The 19,103-nt window shown below is 33.8% G+C and overlaps 1 protein-coding gene across 2 annotated transcripts; it reads right to left on the bottom strand.

The window, feature by feature from the left end:
* Window positions 1-1,848: 1,848 nt before the first annotated feature.
* Window positions 1,849-18,500, bottom strand: LOC121375350 (dolichyl-phosphate beta-glucosyltransferase-like). 2 transcript variants are annotated; one of them, XM_041502764.1, is made up of 10 exons: window positions 18,374-18,500; window positions 16,361-16,535; window positions 15,316-15,362; window positions 14,549-14,617; window positions 11,464-11,556; window positions 9,531-9,641; window positions 8,867-8,926; window positions 8,392-8,543; window positions 7,639-7,724; window positions 1,849-7,340 (listed from the first exon to the last, which is right to left on the bottom strand). In XM_041502764.1, exons 1-10 carry the CDS (start codon window positions 18,437-18,439, stop codon window positions 7,225-7,227), a joined length of 975 nt encoding a protein of 324 aa, XP_041358698.1. In that variant the 5' UTR covers window positions 18,440-18,500; the 3' UTR covers window positions 1,849-7,224. The 2 variants fall into 2 exon arrangements, with proteins under 2 accessions (XP_041358698.1, XP_041358699.1); XM_041502765.1 differs by lacking the exon at window positions 18,374-18,500 and adding an exon at window positions 18,192-18,243.
* Between the last annotated feature and the right edge of the window lie 603 nt (window positions 18,501-19,103).

Raw genomic sequence — 19,103 nt, 5'->3', positions numbered from 1 at the left:
TGCATACCACAGCCGTTGACAGTCATTGTGCACTGGCTGGAACGAAAAATGACCCAATGGGCCCCACCATCTGGGATCAATCTTAAAGCAACCGTGCATCAAGCAAGCACTTTACCACTAGGCTACGTCCCACCCTATTTTAAACCTCAAAACACAGGGTCACCTCGGTATACTTGAATGGACTGAACCATGGACAGAAACATTAGATAACCAGTTGAAGTCAAGAGAATGATCATTCCAACTAAGTTTACACAGAAAAATACAAGAATCCAACAACAAAAGTGGATTACAAGCTAGATTTCTCCAGCGCCTGCAGTGAATGTTGTAAAAACACCGTCTATGGGTGATATACTGCAGGCATTTCAGTTTGAGCCTGTATTTATAGTCTGAAATAAAAGCAAGAACAAACATAATGGGTCCATTAACACAATTCCGCATGTGTTTTATTGTGCACGTTTTTTCTCTCGAGCGGATTACTATACAAAATTTTACATTGTCAAAGTGTACTTTAAGCCGAAAGTAAATGCTTCATGTTATGATATCGCCACGCTGAAAAACTTACGCAAAAACTTTGGTCATCAATAAACTTTTTGTTCAACACGCTGTATACCCACACGCAGAATCACGTATATGGGAAAAGGTTGTATGTACATGCACTGTACTGATAAACTCGAAATCACATTAATGGAAAGCGGGCTAACAATGAAGTGATAAATGCCAGTGTCTGAAGAAAACCAAACGTGCTGAAGATGATAGAAGTTTAATGAGATGACGATACAAAAGAAAAGAAGAAGTTTGTTTTGTTTAACGACATCACAACAGCACATTGATTTATTATTCATCGGCTATTTGATGTCAAACATTTGGTAAGTTTTAGAGAGGAAACCTGCTACATTTTATTATTAGTAGCAAGGGATCTTTCATGTGCACCATCCCACAGACAGGATTGCACATACCACAGCCTTTGATATACGTCATGGTGCACTGGCTAGAACGAGAAACAGCCCAATGGGCCCACCGAAGGGGATCGAGATGACTAAACAATACTAGCTGGTGTTTATGTGGCCAGTGGTCTCTGCTAACTGATATAGTGTGTGTTTGTTGTCGGGGGGTGGGGTATCAAACCATACTGACTATAATCCTTGTCTGGCTGTAACCAGGTCTGGTGTCACAGAACCAATTCACTGGAGCCAGTGCACCATGACTGGTATATCAAAGGCTGTGGTATGTACTACCCTGTCTGTGGGATGGTGCATATAAAAGAACCCTTGCTGCTAATCGAAAAGAGTAGCCCATAAGTGGCGACAGCAGGTTTCCTCTCTATATCTGTGTGGTCCGTAACCATATGTCTGATGCCATATAACCGTAAATAAAATGTGTTGAGTGCGTCATTAAATAAAACATTTCTTTCTTTTTCTTTCAATTCACTGGAGGTTCACTAGGTGGTGTTTGTGGTTAAAGGCTAAAACAATGGCTGTGGGCCACGTCTACTCAATAGCGAAAGGATTAATTAAATGTGTGATTGTTTTTATTGTTATAGCAAAATTGTGTTAAATATATCTACTGATAAAAGTAGTGAAATTCCTCTAAACCGGACACCCTTGGAACCAAGTAAACCGAGAAGTTTTAAGAGATATCCGGTTTGGTTCTCTTCTGTACAGATATTTAAAAAGCCACCATAAAAAATGTTGTTTTGAGGGAATTCCGGTTTACAGAGGGTCCGGTTTTGCGAGGTTTCACTGTATATACCCAGTGAAAAACCTTAATTTAGCATTCTTTAATATCCAATATCAACATCCTAACCACTAAACCAAACAGTTGTACTGAATAATATACAATCAAAAAACCTTAATTTAGCATTCCTTTAATATTCAATATCAATATACTAACCACTAAACCAAAGAGTTGTACTCAATAATATACAATCAAAAAGCCTTAATTTAGCATTCCTTTAATATCCAATATTAATATTCTAACCACTAAACCAAAGAGTTGTACTCAATAATATACAATCAAAAACCCTTAATTTAGCATTCTTTAATATCCAATATCAACATCCTAACCACTAAACCAAACAGTTGTAATGAATAATATACAATCAAAAAGCCTTAATTTAGCATTCCTTTAATATCCAATATTAATATTCTAACCACTAAACCAAAGAGTTGTACTCAATATACAATCAAAAACCCTTAATTTAGCATTCCTTTAATATCCAATATCAATATCCTAACCACTAAACCAAAGAGTTGTACTCAATAATATACAATCAAAAACCCTTAATTTAGCATTTCTTTAATATCCAATATCAATATCCCAACCACTAAACCAAAGAGTTGTACTGAATAATATACAATCAAAAACCCTTAATTTAGCATTCCTTTAATATCCAATATTAATATACTAACCACTAAACCAAAGAGTTGTACTGAATAATATACAATCAAATATACGAAAGGCATTTATCCCTGAGTCTTGTATAACTTTCCAAAACAGCTATATACGAGCTATATTGTATGTTTAACAATATATGATAAATGTGGGTGTTTTGCCACATTCGCAAATTTTTTAAACAAACATGCAATGATGACCCTTTGCAAATTTGACTCTTATTCTATTAAATTCTGTGGCTTTAAATCTTCCTTTTATGATACATGTATAAATAAAAAAACCAACAAAGAAAGGATTTCACTTTTTGTTTTATCCCAGTCAGCAGTCGTATACATGTAAATATTACACTTGCACGATTCTGCGACACCATTATATATACATGTATGAGTATGTATACACAACACAATCCAGTTGTAAACATGACAGTTGTAAACAAGACAGTTGTAAACAAAGACAGTATCTCTAGCAGTGACAAAATGATACTTGAACATTTAAAAACACAACACATTATAATGGGCCATTTTCTACAATAAAAATAAACAGTTTTATATTCAGTGAAACCCCTCTAAGCCGGGCATCTACAGAACCAAGTAAAAAGTAATGTTTTAAAGGGGTATCTGGATTACATAGGTTCCGTTGTTAATGGAATTTAAAAGGGATCATGAAAAGAGTCCGGTGTTACAGAGGATCTATGTTAAAGGGGTTTCACCGTGTACGTCTTTCTCAATACTGTTAAAGAGAAATATACACATATAACAGGTGATGTATGATTAAACCTATGCTTTTGCTCAGTTGTAACATGGATGCCGAGATTCAGACTGTTAATCAGACATATTCCAGTCCTCGATATATCGTGCCAAAACAATGTATTTGTTAAAATCCTAACATTAAATGTCACAGCATTTGGTGCTAATCAACAACAAAATAACACAAGATTCAGCATGTTTTATACCCCTCCCCTAGGGTTCTGTCTAGAAAATTATAAATGGTGGAAATAACACATCAAAATATGAAATGCAACATTTTATTATGCTCACACAGTATTATAAATGTTGGTTGGCATCGTGTGCATGGAGGATCTTTGGGGGCCAAAACCCCTCCGTGGAGCAAATGTTTTTTTATTTTTAATACATTTTCTGCCTGGCACGACTGACAGCAACAGTGGTGGTCAGAACTTTAATGTGCCAAATAAGGTCTAACCAGAACCAACCATCATGGACAGAACCCTATGTTTCATATCGCTGAACATAACATTATGTTATATGTATAAAGACACACAGACAAAGACAGACACACACACACACACACACACACACACACACACACACACACAAACATACACATATTCCCATAACTGTCACTGTGATATAATTTCACTCAACATATTATTGAAATCACTGAAGTACTAGAAAAAGAAATCATCTACAGTAAATAAATGACCATGAATTGCTGCATTTACTCCATGAATAAAATTGTAACATTGTTTTGAAAATACATGTATGTAACTCTTGACAAACACCCTGCTTCCTTCAACATGTTTTGTAATGCATGTCATAACAATCCCTCACCCTTAGATAATTAAAATAATTAAAATAATAATAATAATAATAATAATCCAGTAACTTAAATTATATTATGTTGCTTTATTATTTTCATGTGCACAATGCATGGTATAAGTTGTTTAATTGTAAACAAAGGTCAGGGAATAAATGTTTTCTAAATTATTATTATTTTTAATTTAATCACACTACAATGTTATGATGGAAAAGAGGGCTTAAACTTAATGGTGGCACCACCTGCAATTTCTGTGTCTACAACATGAATTACCACAGGTCAGGAGCTTTACAAAATGCTAAAAAAAAAATATTGTCATTGATTAAAGGAATAATTTTGGTTTTTAATTCTGAGTTTATTTGTTGCCAATGTTACTGGTTTAAATTGCTGTAGATGAGCATTTTACCTTTAGCAAAAACCTTTCAAATTTGTCACAGGTAACAGATTCGTAGCTTTGAAACCTGTTGAAAAACATTAACACTTTTGGGACTGTATATTATAATACATTGAAACTCATCAAAAATAAACACCTATGGGAACAAGTAAAAAGTTAAGTTTTAGGAGGTATTTCAATTTAAAAAGGTTATATTCTGTACTGATATTTAAAATGGGACTTTGAAAAACATCTGGTTGTGAGAGAATTTCGGTTTACAAAGGGTCCAGATTTGAGGGGTTTCTCTGTAAAATGTGGCACATTCAAACTTCTTAAGCAGCTACCACCTTGATACTCCCTATAATGACTGCCTTTACATCAGTTTTTATTTGGAAAGTGCTAATAAACATCTTAATACTTCAGTCACAGTACTCAACACCTGAGAGATTCAAAAGACATCACAATTTAGTGTCCATTTTGCTGAACTTATTGGCAATACCTTTTATTTTATGTTAACCATTTCATACACACCACAACAGAAAAATCATTTTGTAATGACCCAGCTACTTTGTACACTTTATACCCTCACCAGACACACATATTCACAGTAACACATTTGTGCATGTATTTATTTATACACCAATACCATGAACACCTATTAGTATTTACTATTATACTATAGAAGACTCGAAATTATTTTCGCAGAATGGGAAGCAGCCTCTGCTTCTGACATTTTAATGTCAAAGTAAATGCTACATACTCTACTGTACCTTCATGTAAATTTAAACTGATTTGGGTTTTTTGTTTGTTTTTTTAAATATATCGTTTAATATTGCTTGTTCTAATGTTGACATAACTGGCACTGATTTCTTAATCTGAACACCTGGTAGCTGACTAGAAGTTTCTTTTGTTTAGCAAAACCACTAGAGCTCAATGATTTATGAATCATCGGTTATTGGGTGTCAATGCTAGTTGACTGATTTCTTAATCTGAACACCCGGTAGGCTGACCAAAAGTTTCTTTTTGTTTTAACAACACCACTAGAGCTCATTGATTTATGAATCATCGGCTGCTGGATGTCAATGGTAGCTGACCAATGCTTTAAGATGGAAAGCATGTGCTGCTTGTACAAGTGATTATCAGAAAACACATTGTATATGTTAGGTGGCGACTGCATCCTGCTTCTCGTCAATTGTGAGCCTTACTAAATACCAATATATTTACAGAACTTATCCATTGGAAGATTGCAAATGACATCTTAATGAGCAGTTATCAGATTACCAGGAATCTCGACACTTGGTTTAGACCAAAGAGAAGAAACCTGCTGCCACAACATTTTTACTGTTTGCAGAAAGGTGTCTTTTATAGGAACTTTCCTACAGACAGCATTTGTTAAGACTTAGAATGTAATGGTCAAATAGCTAGGTCATATAAATGTATTAAAAAATGTTCTAAGGTTATATTTTCCAATTCAAACAATATAAATATTTCATGATCTTAGATGTTTTTATAAGAGAATATAAATTATATAACAAAAGTACAAATTACAGATAAAGTTTCTTTAAAGTAGAACTATACATTGTCAAATAATTTACCGTTAAAAATGTACTCACTAAAAGAAAAACATTGTTTTATAAAATTTACCTTCTACTAAATGTAACAAATTAAAATCATTCTTGTATGCTTTAACTTAACCTTCTGACTACTGCAGGTGAGATACCTCACTCAACATCATGCAAGCCAACATTTTGAGTTGAAATTATTTTTTGGGCAAGTATTTTCGCTTGACAACAAATAGTGGAACATTGTGGTAATTTTCAGGAATTTATAGATGATTGTGACAGCTAATTCGATAATAAATTTGACAGTTTTATCAACAAAAATCCCGAAATATTGGGATATGAATCATAGTTTGTTTCCAAAAAACATTCTGATATAAAAAACAGTTATTGGGAATAATGGAAATAAATACTGAACATTTGACCACAAATACCCGGGTAAGTAAACGTGACTTTATAATTTTTTTGCCTCATTTTAATCAACATTAACTGATCTAAAATATAAAAATTATAAAAACCCACAAAAATAATATTTACCAATTCACATATGAACATTATTATATGTATTTATAAAAAATTTAAGTGAAAATATGTGAATAAAAGTTATAAATTTGTACCCCATAACATGTTTTTATCGAAAATTAATCCAGTAGTCAGAGGGTTAATAATCACCCATTCAGTCTAGTGCCTTTTTTTCTACAATAATTCTAATAATTGGCAAATTTAAGGCACTGAGATAATGTGTAATTTATAAAGCACTAATAAATATGTATTACACATGTACAGATGGAAGTTATAAGTTTATGAGTATACCTGTAGATCCTGCTGCACATGCTAGTTTTTATATAGCACACATCAATTAATGTCTACCTGAATTTCGGACAGATGGGCAGTAAATTCTAAATGTATATAACTATGTATTACATGACCAGGTGTGACATACAGAATTTATGACATGACTTTAAGAAGCAACATTTGTGTATTGACACCTCAGAAGATGGTTATCAGTGTATTACATGTCGTGAATCAATAATGGAATGGACATAACTCAGTGGGGCCATCAAGACATATTGACCCTGGAACCCACAACATTTTAGAAAACTGTGCTAATTTCCGAGTATAACAATAAAATGATCACATCTTTAACATATGACTGTACTTTTTACAGCACTATTTGTTTTGAATGGATAACAACATGAGTGATACATGTGCAGTATCTGCAGTATGAAATGTGGAATGATTGTATGCTGTGTATAGTAAATGTATTTGTTTATTTAAATCATCTTACAGAAACACACACATAAACAATAAACCAAAATATAAAGCCCAAGAGAGTTTTGATTAATGTTAAAGAGTCTTTGGTTTTGAGTTGATTTTCCAGGCTCCCAGCAGATATCTCAAACGTATAACTAGAATGTCTCTCCCCATCTGAAGCCAGCTCCAAACAGGAACCATTTTAGTTCCTGAAAACACAAACCATAATATGCAATCACTTGCTGGAAACAGTGCTATTTCTATGTTAGTGTTTATTTCAATATTAAAAACGCCAAGAGTTCCTGTCAGATAAAGACATATATCAAAGCTCATAAACAAAAAAATAATTTGATTTCTCAACATACTCATATATATCTGCTTTACGCTTTTTTGTTTTAGTTATGATTTACTGTTTTAAATATAAATATTAAAAAAAAAAGACTATTAATCTTCCAGGTTTTCTAAAATGAGTTCAGTTTGCTAGTAGCTGACGTCTATACACATTACCTTCAATTTCTTGCCAAGTCACTGCTACTTCTCCTAAAGTGATGTTCAACTGTTGTGCAAGGTATAGCATTTCCACATCAAAAGCCCTGAAAAGTGTCATTTAAAATTAATAACAAATTATGAAATATTGCATTAAACTTTCCTTAAGTATATCTTAGGATTGAACCAATCTGATTAGGTTTTTCCCATCCAAATCTCTGCCCTATCATGGTATGTGTTGTCCTGTTTGTGTTGCTATGTTACTGCTACTTTTCCTAAAGTGATAACCAGTTATAGTAATAACATACAAGTTTATTAAAACTGTAGGTATGTTTGCAGTGTTTGACAAATGTTTGAGAAACTCACTAGCCCTCACAGAAGCTTTGGCTAGTATATTATAGTAATACAGTTGATAATTTCCACTAGCCCTCACAGAAGCTTTGGCTAGTATATTATAGTAATACAGTTGATAATTTCCACTAGCCCTCACAGAAGCTTTGGCTAGTATATTATAGTAATACAGTTGATAATTTCCACTAGCCCTCACAGAAGCTTTGGCTAGTATATTATAGTAATACAGTTGATAATTTCCACTAGCTCAGACCAAACATTCACTTACGTGGATTGAGGGTTAGTGGATTTGTCAATGCCTGGTTTGTATTTTATATGTTATAATAGGTAAGTTGAGACTAACTTTCAACCAGCAGTACCATACAGTGTTGTGAGAGACACAAACACCTTTAAGCCGAACTAAGACTTTTACGCTGAACTAACCATCTCTCTATGTGGATGTTGGAAAAGACCAACACTGCAGCATCTCGCGTCAACAACTTGAACCCACACTGGGTATCTCGCACACTGCGCACACACGTAAACCAAACCAGGAAGTGAAATCCCTTCATTAAAAACGTCCTAAACAGAGATCGCTGAAACAAAAATAAAACAAATATTACAATGAAATTTTAAACAGAAGTATTTCAAAGGATATATATACATTAATATTATTAATACCTCAAGACTATTTATAATGAAACCAAAACAGAATGCCAATAATAAATAATAAAAATCTAAATATGTTTATAAATTCTTTACAAAATTATTGAGTTGGAAAAGATTATAAAGATTATTTATCAAAGAACAATAATTAAAATGGCAACATGATTCAGTAAAAAAACAATTAATTACTGGCATAAATATATTACCGAAATTAGTGATCTACTTGAAACTCAAATGAAAATGTTCCACTTACAGTAGCTATAGCTTCTTTTTCTAAATGAGCTCTAGATCCACAAACTATACACAGATTATCCTGAAATAGACATAAGTTCACAATAGTAGTATTAACAATACCTTATTGTTGGAGCAAAGGTGAAAGCAGAAAGTAGCACCATAAAACAAAAACCACTTTTTAACACAACAAAAATGTCAATAAAAATATCTTTCACGAAATCATCAGTTTTGTATGGATACCTTTAGGAGTGGGTCGGGAATAGCAAACAATGAGTACTCTTTGTATGTTTGTGAAAATGCCAATAATTCTGAATATTACCTAACTTACAAGAAATACAGCAAAGTCAATAATACCAAGATATAAAATGAACAGACTACTATTCGGTTAATAACCAGTTTAGCAAGAGAAAAGAGACAAAAGTATTTTAAAAAGTTAGAAATGTTTAACTACACCACTAGAGCACATTCATTGGCTATCAAACTATGGCAAATGCAAAACAAGTTGAGCACATTGATTTTTAACTCATCGGCTATTGCATGTCAAACATTTGGTAATTTTAACGTACAGTTTTAGAGAGGAAACCCATTACATTTTTCCATTAGTAGCAAGGGATGCTTTATATGCACCACCCCACAGACAGGATAACACATATCATGGGCAGTCATGACAAAAATATTGTTACCTTATTATTAATTTTGTTTAGCTCTGTTTCCAACTTTACAACATCACTAAACTTGCTGGCTCCATCAGCATCTGCGAACAGCAGCAACTTTCCGCGAGCTGAAAACATTCCCTGAAATTAAAATAAATAAGAAACTGTTCATTAAAATTCCTATATAACAAGATTTATTTTAAAATAATGTTTTGTTATAACTAGCATCCTAAAAATACAACAAATCCCTAAATAATAACAAACATTCTTAGTGTACTGCCAAAGAAATACATGTCCCCTATCAGACCCAACAATTTTTCAAGTTGAGTTCAAGGCCCATGGGGTAAATTGCTATGAAAATCAAACTTGATTTGTAGCAGTACAAGATAAATCAATACACAAAATGTTTGCTCAATATTTTGCGGCATTATGAAAAAAGGTCCAGAAAAACTAATTTTTTGTATCTCCAAAGTTGAAGGGCCATAACTCTGTTAAAAATTAGTAAATTACCTAGAAAGTCACACTTGTACATGTATGATAACGCTATACACAAAAATTAGTAAATTACCTAGAAAGTCACACTTGTACATGTATGATAACGCTATACACAAAAATTAGTAAATTACCTAGAAAGTCACACTTGTACATGTATGATAACGCTATACACAAAAATTAGTAAATTACTTGGAAAGTCACACTTGTACATGTATGATAATGCTATACACAAAATTAGTAAATTACCTAGAAAGTCACACTTGTACATGTATGATAATGCTTTACACAAAATTAGTAAATTACCTAGAAAGTCACACTTGTACATGTATGATAATGCTATACACAAAATTAGTAAATTACCTAGAAAGTCACACTTGTACATGTATGATAATGCTTTACACAAAATTTCAGCTCAGTACTTTGAGATATTACCCCAAAAAATGTTTTGGAAGCAAATTTTCATTCAAGAGCCATAACTTTCTTGATCTGTAACATTACATGATAAAGACATACACAAAATTTCAGCTCTGTATCTGGAGGTCCATTGCGAAAAAAGTCCAGAAAACTATATATAGGCAGACAGACGGACAGAAGGACAAAGACAAAACCTATATTCCCTTCAGTTGGACTGGTAGGGGACTAATAATATGAAGAGTTAGTAAAAGATTATACATAGGTCCTGTAATTAATGCATCCCTAAATTACTGCGAGTGACGGTGGGCAGACTAAAATGCGACATGAAATTAATGCGAGTGGCCTCCTTGGAAATATAAATTTTCTAACAGCACACATCTGTGTACATTTTGGTTAAATCATAGATACAGGTGTCTTCAATATCAACTCACTAACGGGTCTGTCTACACATCAATTAACCAGTTTAGTCCCTGTTTTTGGTGAGATCAACTCAAAAGCATATTTTGCAATAATTTATGTAACGTGTATAGATACCTAAATCTGGCTAAACATTAGCATACATGTACCATTACAACTGTATCTTCCTTATCTGTAAACGGCGATTTCAAAGTCATAATGAAAGAACAATTCACAAAGTGATTTGCGAAAAAAGTTACAGCAAACTTGAACAGTGAAAACAAAGAAATAGTCGACCCCAGGATTGGTGTGCTAAAACCCATCCATGCGCGATCATGTCGGCTTTTGACAGGGTGACAAAAAGACCCTGCAATCATCACACCTGGCTGGCATCTTGCTTGACTATTGGACAATTTGTCTGTCTCGCCTACGATGAATTGTGTTCCAGTTGTGTTTTATAAATACATGTATATTAGAATTTTAAGTAGGTTTTTTTTAATAATGTCAGACACATAGACAAAACATAAAAATAAATGTGTCATATTATTAATGTGAATAACACAAACTCGCATTTTTCACATTAATATTATGATCGCATTAATTTCAGGATCTACAGTATTTACTTGCACCTTGTTAAATAAAGTGAAAACTGACTCACTAAGCGGACAGCTCCCCCCTTGCCTCTGTTCTTCTCAAATGTCAACACCCTCACTTTGTCTGTTCCATACTTCTTACTATATGAGACAGCTGTCTGAAAATTAAAGTCAAAATTGTCATCACCACACCGATCTTTTTGCTATTTTAAAATTCATAATTGAACCTAACTCCATAAGTTGAGAAATATTAAAAGACCTCTTGATGGTCACTGAACAGGTCCAACCACGTTCAAATGATATTCAATGCAGATTTTAGTAACAATTTATTAGCATCTCCATAAATTAGCTCTTGATAGTCACTGAACAAGTCATTGAACAGGTCCAACCACGTTCAAATGATATTCAATGCAGATTTTAGTAACAATTTATTAGCATCTCCATAAATTAGCTCTTGATAGTCACTGAACAGGTCCAACCACGTTCAAATGATATTCAATGCAGATTTTAGTAACAGTTTATTAGCATCTTCATAAGTTACCTCTTGATGGTCACTGAACAGGTCCAACCACGTTCAAATGATATTCAATGCAGATTTTAGTAACAGTTTATTAGCATCTCCATAAATTAGCTCTCGATAGTCACTGAACAGGTCCAACCACGTTCAAATGATATTCAATGCAGATTTTAGTAACAGTTTATTAGCATCTCCATAAATTAGCTCTCGATAGTCACTGAACAGGTCCAACCACGTTCAAATGATATTCAATGCAGATTTTAGTAACAGTTTATTAGCATCTCCATAAGTTACCTCTTGATGGTCACTGAACAGGTCCAACCACGTTCAAATGATATTCAATGCAGATTTTAGTAACAATTTATTAGCATCTCCATAAATTAGCTCTTGATAGTCACTGAACAAGTCATTGAACAGGTCCAACCACGTTCAAATGATATTCAATGCAGATTTTAGTAACAATTTATTAGCATCTCCATAAAGTAGCTCTTGATAGTCACTGAACAGGTCCAACCACGTTCAAATGATATTCAATGCAGATTTTAGTAACAGTTTATTAGCATCTTCATAAGTTACCTCTTGATGGTCACTGAACAGGTCCAACCACGTTCAAATGATATTCAATGCAGATTTTAGTAACAGTTTATTAGCATCTCCATAAATTAGCTCTCGATAGTCACTGAACAGGTCCAACCACGTTCAAATGATATTCAATGCAGATTTTAGTAACAGTTTATTAGCATCTCCATAAATTAGCTCTCGATAGTCACTGAACAGGTCCAACCACGTTCAAATGATATTCAATGCAGATTTTAGTAACAGTTTATTAGCATCTCCATAAGTTAGCTCTTGATAGTCACTGAACAAGTCATTGAACAGGTCCAACCACGTTCAAATGATATTCAATGCAGATTTTAGTAACAATTTATTAGCATCTCCATAAGTTACCTCTTGATGGTCACTGAACAGGTCCAACCACGTTCAAATGATATTCAATGCAGATTTTAGTAACAGTTTATTAGCATCTCCATAAATTAGCTCGTGATAGTCACTGAACAGGTCCAACCACGTTCAAATGATATTCAATGCAGATTTTAGTAACAATTTATTAGCATCTCCATAAATTAGCTCTTGATAGTCACTGAACAAGTCATTGAACAGGTCCAACCACGTTCAAATGATATTCAATGCAGATTTTAGTAACAGTTTATTAGCATCTCCATAAGTTAGCTCTTGATGGTCACTGAACAGGTCCAACCACGTTCAAATGATATTCAATGCAGATTTTAGTAACAGTTTATTAGCATCTCCATAAATTAGCTCTTGATAGTCACTGAACAAGTCATTGAACAGGTCCAACCACGTTCAAATGATATTCAATGCAGATTTTAGTAACAGTTTATTAGCATCTCCATAAGTTAGCTCTCGATAGTCACTGAACAGGTCCAACCACGTTCAAATGATATTCAATGCAGATTTTAGTAACAATTTATTAGCATCTCCATAAGTTACCTCTTGATGGTCACCGAACAGGTCCAACCACGTTCAAATGATATTCAATGCAGATTTTAGTAACAGTTTATTAGCATCTCCATAAATTAGCTCTTGATAGTCACTGAACAGGTCCAACCACGTTCAAATGATATTCAATGCAGATTTTAGTAACAATTTATTAGCATCTCCATAAATTAGCTCAAAACATTTAAATATCTTACTGCAGTGAAACTTCTCTAAACTCAGTAAAATGGAATTCCCTCAAAACTTATTTCACAGTCTATTGTTTTATGCATCTTTAAATGACTGAAATTAACCCCTGAAAACTGGAAACCCCACTACTCTGAATACCAAACCAATTATCCAGTCCCGTTTATGTAATGCAAATTTTACCTCTTAAAATCAAATGATAAAAAACTTTCAAAGAGTGTCGCCTGTCTCGACCATACCAGTAAAGTGTCAAAGTCTTATGGTGTTTAGGCATCTGTTGAACAATGCTCTAATTAGTCTCTGTTACCTACAGTTTGCTTATCCCATAAAAAGTGCATGACATTCACTTAATACCTTTATGTTTGTAACAGAAATAAACATGTGCACTGTGTTTAAATTTGGAATGAGATTATTACCTCTTCCCAAGAAATATTTTGCTGATTATCTAATGATTTTACAGAAGTAACGGACAAAGCAACCATGAATTTAATTCACTGCAATCTATATAAAGAGTTTACACTTTTATTTGGATATTGTTGCTTTTTAAATACAATTTAACAAACTTTTTCATGTTGGTTATATCAAAAGTTAAAGTAAAAAGGTTGCAAAGGCTATTTGTTAAAATCTCAAAACTGAACATTTTAATTGGTCCCAAGGTGTTCAGTTCAGAGAAATTACAATTTCTGTTACAGGGTTCAAATTTTATAACAGCGAAAATTAGCAAGTGCTGTAGTGTCCTAGCTTTTTTGTCATTATGACCTACTTTATGTTATTAAACAAAAGGCAACCCTGTTGTTATTCAAAATGGCTAAAATACTTTGTGAGTTTGGCTAATGAAAATTTGCATAAACTTACAAATTATCAATTTGTCAAAAAAGAACAATCCTGAACATTGGCTAAAATAAAATTCTTTCCAGTGTAAATACTACCTCTGTTGTCCTGTCTTTGCTTCCGTCATCCACAATGATAATTTCATAGCTGAAGGATCGATGTTTTTGCTGAAGAAACAAAATGGCTACATGTATACATGTAATGGTGAAATTAATTTGAATGATATAGATCTTCTCCTCACTGATTCTGAACATCATACTCCAAATAACTACTTCACTCACATTCATATTTTCCACTCTCCACATTAATACTTTTAAAAAACTTCAATATAATTTCTTTGCCATTTTGATACAGTATAAATTTACAAAATGTTTTAAGTAGTAAGGTTCCAATGATTTATTATAATGTTTAAAAATTATTGGTTGAGCTTTACCGAAAAACAACACATTTGTTTCCTAATCAAATCACTTGACAGGGTCTTACATCCTCTAATGATTCAAACAACTCTGACTTGAGTTCACCCTCAGAGTTTCTTCTGCTACATAACTGATTTTTTAATTCACAGACTAATAGTCTATTACTAATGATATCTAAAAACTCCTAAACTTTCTATAATCCATACACTAATGATATTCAACTGGGGTCGAAATTAGCTCAAATTTCAGCAAGCCACCAATTCTTGCAGCCCAAATTAAACTCTGCACAATCAGTCATAATAAACATATTATAATCATAATTCAGCTAGATGGGACGGTAGGCAAACCAATATTCTGACCAGCAAAATTCAGAAGGGATGGCGGTATTTCAACCACTGGTCTTATCTATAGAATACAAAACTTTCTTTAAGATTCCTACCACTACACACCTGTCTTTTCTCCAGATAGTCCAGAGCTTCATCAAGCATCGCCGGTACTGAAACAAAATGTAAACGCATTGTAAGGTATATTCCACCAAATGAAATCCCATAGACAACAATAGTAACACATGTGGCTAAAACTCCTACCTGCAGCGTTTCAATCAACATAAACACCACAGGTATAGCAACTACCACCCTCACCCTTAAAGTGAATCATAAAAAATTGGGGGTCTAGCTGCTCATTTCAGAGACAATATGTAGCATCTATGACCACCCTAGTTCTGAAAAAAAGTTCAGTACTTTTTTTCACAGGTATACATTCAAGCACAAGGTTACTTGACACAGTGGTACTAGATGAAATAAAATTGCATACATTTATGCCCAGATGAAACTTAACACATTCACATTTATCACCAATGACTGGACTTATGGTATTAACTGCTCTATCACAAGTTGGGTGCACCGGAAGTTATTTGGTTTAGTACCACCATCTGTTTGGTGTCAAACATATGGTTATATATATACTTGGTGGAGACAGTGGAATGTTTAACAACAATGTTTAAACAGGGAATAGCAGACCTCATACATGGAGACACTTGAAATGTAATCATTAGTATATTGACATTTCAAATATTGTATCCTGATTCTTTAAAGTGAAAGACCCTAGTTTTTAAACACCACAACATATTTTTCACTATTAGAGCCATTTTTTATCATTTAAATTACAGTACTTACATTTTATTATTTTGAATATTCATTTTGATACACCTGAAGTGGTTCTGGTCATCCAAGATTTCTAAAAATGCACGTCTGAGAGTTAATGGTTATTGAAACAAGCTCTAGTCTATTTTTAGATGGTATTTCCCTGGTTAAACATCACAGACTTTAGCATCTCTCTGTTACAACCTTATCCAAATGTGCTACAGGTTTGTATATTAACTAAACTTAGTGTCCATTTTCATAGGCTGAAACTATTTTTTGCAGCTTTACTATCAGTTGTTTTTATCATTACACATGTATACAACTGACAAAAAGAATGATATAACCGACTTACATCTGTCTTCCTCATTGTAGCTTGGAACTATGACAGATAAATCCACACTAGCCGGGTCATGGATGGTGGGAAATGGAATCTTTTCACTGGTACTTGGATTGACGAAATACTTCTCATTCTCTGATCTACCCAAGTCAGGGTATGGAACAGACATGACGTACATTATCACCAGACTCTGTTCAAAATATGTCAAGAAAACAGACTGTCACTTCACTGAAAAACCTGTTTAAAAGCATATACTTATAATCTTAAAATGTAGTGAAATCCTAAAATACGACATATTAATTAGCGATGTAAAACGTAAAACTGAAATAATATTTTTGACCAATTCTGATATTGTGCCACACTTACAGACAACTTAATATACATTTTGTAAAAAAAAACATCTAGTGATACTAACTACTGTTATGCATGCTAACTATTGTTGTTTGCTATTTTGGGTCTCCACGAGTACTTAGGCATGGGCAGAGTCTAACAACATTTTGCCGCATGTTTGCCGCCGGTTACATTATAGGGCTACGAGACATGGAGGAAAACAAAAGTCGAATGTGTGGAATCCAATACAATGGCATGATTTGGCATCCATGTTCAATGCTAGAATTAAGACGCATAATGCTATTTTACTTTATTCCTTATTCTCATTATCATCTTGTGTCAATGTCGGGTACTCGAGTCCGGGTTGAGTTTGACCCTCGAGAACTTGATTTCAATATTTTGTACTTGTGATGGCTCTGTTGATATCCTTTAATTATTGTTGTGTGTTCAGTTAATCACAGACAAAACAATCGCATAAAATGTCTTTGGATCAGTGTTGTACATAACTGTAAATTAGCATCTTAAATGGCCCCACTAATTTCACTAAAAACATTATTGCTTGCCAACATTTTCCGATTTACAGTATATTAATGGAATAGTCCCACAGATCATCAGTTTTGTTTTATTGTTTATATTGTATTGGATATGGGCCATTATAATCATAATAACAGTGTTTATTTATTTATTTAGTTTTGTTCTTTTAAAATAATTGTAGTGTGCAGATTGTTATAAAGCCACTAAATGGCTGGCTTACAAAATATGACATTTATGATTTAGTTGGGTGTTTGCTTTCATTCAATTAATGTTTCCATGGAGCAAGTTGTTAAATATTTTAGTTGACTACACAGTTAAGGACAAATCAACCAACAACTGTGAAGAGTTGGTAGAAGGCAAACTTAACTGTCATTTCGAAATGTGGTGACCTGCTCGCACTGAAAACAACTGAATAGGTTAAAGTGTGTTTAACAGGGTTTGACAATCCCACTAGTTGTCGGTCCTGGTTAGTGAAAATTATCAATTGTATTACGACAATGCATAGGGCCAAAGCTACTGTGAGGGCTAATGACTTTCTCAAACATTTGTCAAACTATGGTTTAATTACACATCTACACTGATTAATTAATTATTGGCTATTATATGTCACACATCTGATCCAGCTTTTTGAGGAAACACTACATTTTTACATTAAAAATAGTTCATATGCTTTTCGCCATGGATAGGACAGCACACCATACAACCTTCAGTATACTAGTTGTGGACCATTGTCTGGGATGGAAAACTCAATGGGTCCATTATGGAAGTTTGATCCTATGACCCACACAGTGGCAATAATCATCCACCTCAGTGCATTCTACCGACTAAGCTAAATCTTTCCCCATGTTGCTTATTCAAGTTATTGCATAGATCTGCCAATCATGGGTTACCGATCCTACAACCCAGTGTATCTAAGAAGCACAATGTATATCCTATATGTATCCCACTTCCGATGTTCTGAAGTGATGCAATTATTGAATACCCGCGCAGACTACCAACAACACTGTCAACAGACACTGCTCCGAGTGTCAGTGTACTGTACAGTACGCTACACGATGTTCCAAACAGTAAATCACATAGTAATACACTGTCACCTGATTGCATAATGGAAGTTTATAATAAAACCGTCTAAAATGTTGCATTTTAATTAATAAGATAACTTACAACAATCAGAAATACAACAACAAGCGCTATAAGACAAAATAAAGCTGTACATAATGAACACTCCATTCCTATTTCGCGTCAAGTTTGTGAAGAGTTACTGAACTTAGACCGTCAGATGACGTTTCCATTCTTGTTCTCGTTTTCTAAATTACGCCTCTTTCTTTCTGCGACCCTTTAAATAAAATAATTAAATCTGGAGAATGATTGCCACTCCCAGAACGATAGGCTTATATTCTGCTTCATCAGCAGAATGATTGCCACTCCCAGAACGATATGCTTACATCCTACTTCGTCTGTAGAATGATTACCACTCCCAGAACGATATTCTTACAACCTTACTTCATCTGTAGAATGACTGCCACTCCCAGAACGATATGCTTACATCCTACTTCGTCTGTAGAATGATTACCACTCCCAGATCGATATTCTTACATCCTACTTCGTCTGTAGAATGACTGCCACTCCTAGAACGATATGCTTACATCCTACTTCGTCTGTAGAATGATTACCACTCCCAGAACGATATTTTTACATCCTACCTCGTCTGTAGAATGATTGTCATTCCCATAACGATAGGCTTACATCCCACTTCGTCTGTAAAATGATTGCCACTCTCAGAACGATAGGCTTATATCCTTAACAATGGCGTAGGAAAGTGCCAAAAAGTGGGAGGGCACACTTTTATATTTACACACTTTTACACAATTATAAAGCAAATATAAAGTAAAAT

This window comes from Gigantopelta aegis, chromosome 6 (genome assembly GCF_016097555.1).
Source record: "Gigantopelta aegis isolate Gae_Host chromosome 6, Gae_host_genome, whole genome shotgun sequence".
Classification (NCBI taxonomy): Eukaryota; Metazoa; Mollusca; class Gastropoda; order Neomphalida; family Peltospiridae; genus Gigantopelta; species Gigantopelta aegis.
Note: the sequence above shows the minus strand (reverse complement) of the source record. Positions and strands in the feature narration are given on the sequence as shown.